Source organism: Grammomys surdaster, unplaced genomic scaffold (assembly GCF_004785775.1).
Source record: "Grammomys surdaster isolate TR1022 unplaced genomic scaffold, NIH_TR_1.0 323, whole genome shotgun sequence".
Taxonomy (NCBI): Eukaryota; Metazoa; Chordata; class Mammalia; order Rodentia; family Muridae; genus Grammomys; species Grammomys surdaster.
The window spans coordinates 290,559-293,227 of NW_021604742.1; the positions used below are offsets into that span (position 1 = coordinate 290,559).

The following is a 2,669-nucleotide window of genomic DNA, read 5'->3' on the forward strand; positions in this document are numbered from 1 at the left end:
ACAAAGAAAATGAATTCTTACATATTACTGGCAAGAAGGTGAACTGGTTAAATCAAAATAAAACACTGAGATGTTATCACAGACAAATGATAAACAATTTTGTAACACTGCTCATGCTGCCAAACTCATCCATTCCATTAATGTATTCTGTCATAACTGCACTATGTACAGTTTAAACCCACAAGCTGATGGTATAGCAGGAAAACATGCAAATTGGGAGCTATGCTCTTCTCATAAAAACCTGCCCAGACTCTAGCTCTCGCATAGGGGCCTAGTCCTGATTTCCCCAGTCTTCAGTTCCCAGATTCAGTGATCAGCTCTGAACACAGACCTTTCATCATGAAGATGTCACTGAAATGGATTTTCCTTTTAACACTTTTAAATGGTAATTTATGATGAACAAGAGATGCTGAGTGTGTGAGTGTGTGTACATAAGAAAGACAGTAGATCTGTGTCACATTTTCTTGACCAGAATTCTCAACTATTGCAGGGATCCAGTGTGAGGTGGAGCTGGTGGAATCTGGAGGAGGCTTGGTACAGCCTGGGGGTTCTCTGAGACTCTCCTGTGCAGCTTCTGGATTCACCTTCACTGATTTCTACATGAGCTGGTTCCGCCAGCCTCCTGGGAAGGCACCTGAGTGGTTGGGTTTTATTAGAAACAAAGCTAATGGTTATACAACAGAGTACAGTGCATCTGTGAAGGGTCGATTGACCATCACCAGAGATAATTCTCAAAATATTCTCTATCTTCAAATGAACACCCTGAGAACTGAAGACACTGCCACTTATTATTGTGCAAAAGATGTACACAGTGAGAGGACTTTAGTGTGAGCCTAGACGCAAACCTCCTTCCAGGGGTGTTCAGTACCAAGAGGGGGCGCACTTGACCAGAGAAAAAGATAGTGCATCAACAATCCATGTACTAATTTTCATCTGGAAATTTCTCTGGACCTTAAAATGCTTTATCTTCCACAGAAGTCTTTACATTGGAAAATGACAACTGAACAGAATTGCTAATTTATAAGAAACTATACGTGGGTACAAATTTCTATTTAGAAGAGGGAAAATTTGATGACATGAAAACAGGTATGTTCTGTTTCCTATTATAGATTGCATTCAGACATATTGCTCTGCAATTTGTGTATGAATTTAATGTGCTGAATGTCTACCATAAGGAGCACCTCCAGATTCTTTTTAAAAATACAGTACATTCTAAACTACACCAAAATTTGAGGGCTTGTTAAAATTATTGGAAAAATTACTGCAGTAATGCGCTTACAATACTTGACATTTATTCATATGATATGCATGCATTACTCTAAATAAAATGAAAGATGGAATTTCTTTATAAAGTATGTCCCCATGATGATTTTTTATATTTTTATATAAAGCCAACTTATATCATACATATTACATTAAATAACTTTATAATTCAGTTTTATGATGAACTTTTTTTTAGAAATATTGACAAAATATAGAACTCTTCCACGTCTTGATGTAATTCATTAACACAATATTCATTAAAGAGTATTCTTATTAATTAAATAGCCTTACTTTACTAATATAATCCAATCAATTCTTTCTATCTAATTCCCCTCTTAATTTGATTATCTTTAAAAATAAAATTTAATGACCAGTCATATCTTTGTAAAACTAGATACTAAACCTTAAGGATTGTATTAGGTTTTCCAAAAGGCTTTTCCTTTTACTGTGAAAAGCAAATGTTATATTTTTGTGTTAAAGAACGTATTAGATGTTTTTACCTTTCTAAAGATGTCTCTTAATAGATCATAATAAATCAATGTGGTACTGTATTTTAAATGAATCTGCCAAAAATATCCCCATGCATTGCTAATAAATAGTTAAAAGCTTATGATCTTTATATTAATCTATAGAATAATTTACTTCTATAATATTTTGTATAATTTGTGTTTTAAAAAGACATAGGAGCCTCCTCTCATGCATTTGTCACCGAACAGTCCTACAGGTGGGACAACCTTGATGGAGCTACTGGTCAATAACACCCTTTTACCCCATGTCAACATCGATCTTCTAAGAAGAGATATCTAACTAGAGATACTGCTTTCCACCCAGTCAGAAAGAGAATACATCAGGATAGATGAAAATACCTATAAAGAAAACTATACCCAAGAAGACTCTAACTCCCCCCCTTTCCAGTCTTCTCTAATTATCAGGGCTACTGTTAAACTTAATACTCCCTGCCTTTATTGCTTCCTGAAAATGGAGTCATTTGGGTTGAACAGTGGCCTCTATCAAGGGACAAATTTGAAGACCTCACACAACTGGTAAAAAAAAAAAAGCAGCTTCTACTACAACACATCATCTCCCCTTAAAGTCAGTGGGACATCCCTGTGTTCACTATAAAATAAGAGCTCAAAGGGATGAAGACTAATACCGAATTTAAAGGCATTTAAGAAAAAAACATGAGTTTGCCAAGAGGCTTTGGCCACTGCTTTAAAATCTTGTTAGGAAAAGAATTCAGGATATATCGCTATAGGGATAGTATCTTAATATGGATAAATATTTCCACCTCCATTCCCAACTCCATGACCAATTAAAGATATCCATATCATCTCTAGGACTTAAAGTAGCTCTTCACAAAATCCAATTTATGCTACCCATTGCATTTTTAGGAACAGAAGTGTCCA

General features: G+C 35.2%; 1 gene segment (V, D, J or C); it reads left to right on the forward strand.

The window, feature by feature from the left end:
- The first annotated feature begins 280 nt into the window (after positions 1 to 280).
- LOC114629961 lies at positions 281 to 831 on the forward strand. The segment is given in 2 exon segments: positions 281 to 385; positions 491 to 831. Coding segments are annotated over 2 exon segments (387 nt in total).
- The last annotated feature ends 1,838 nt before the right edge of the window (positions 832 to 2,669 follow it).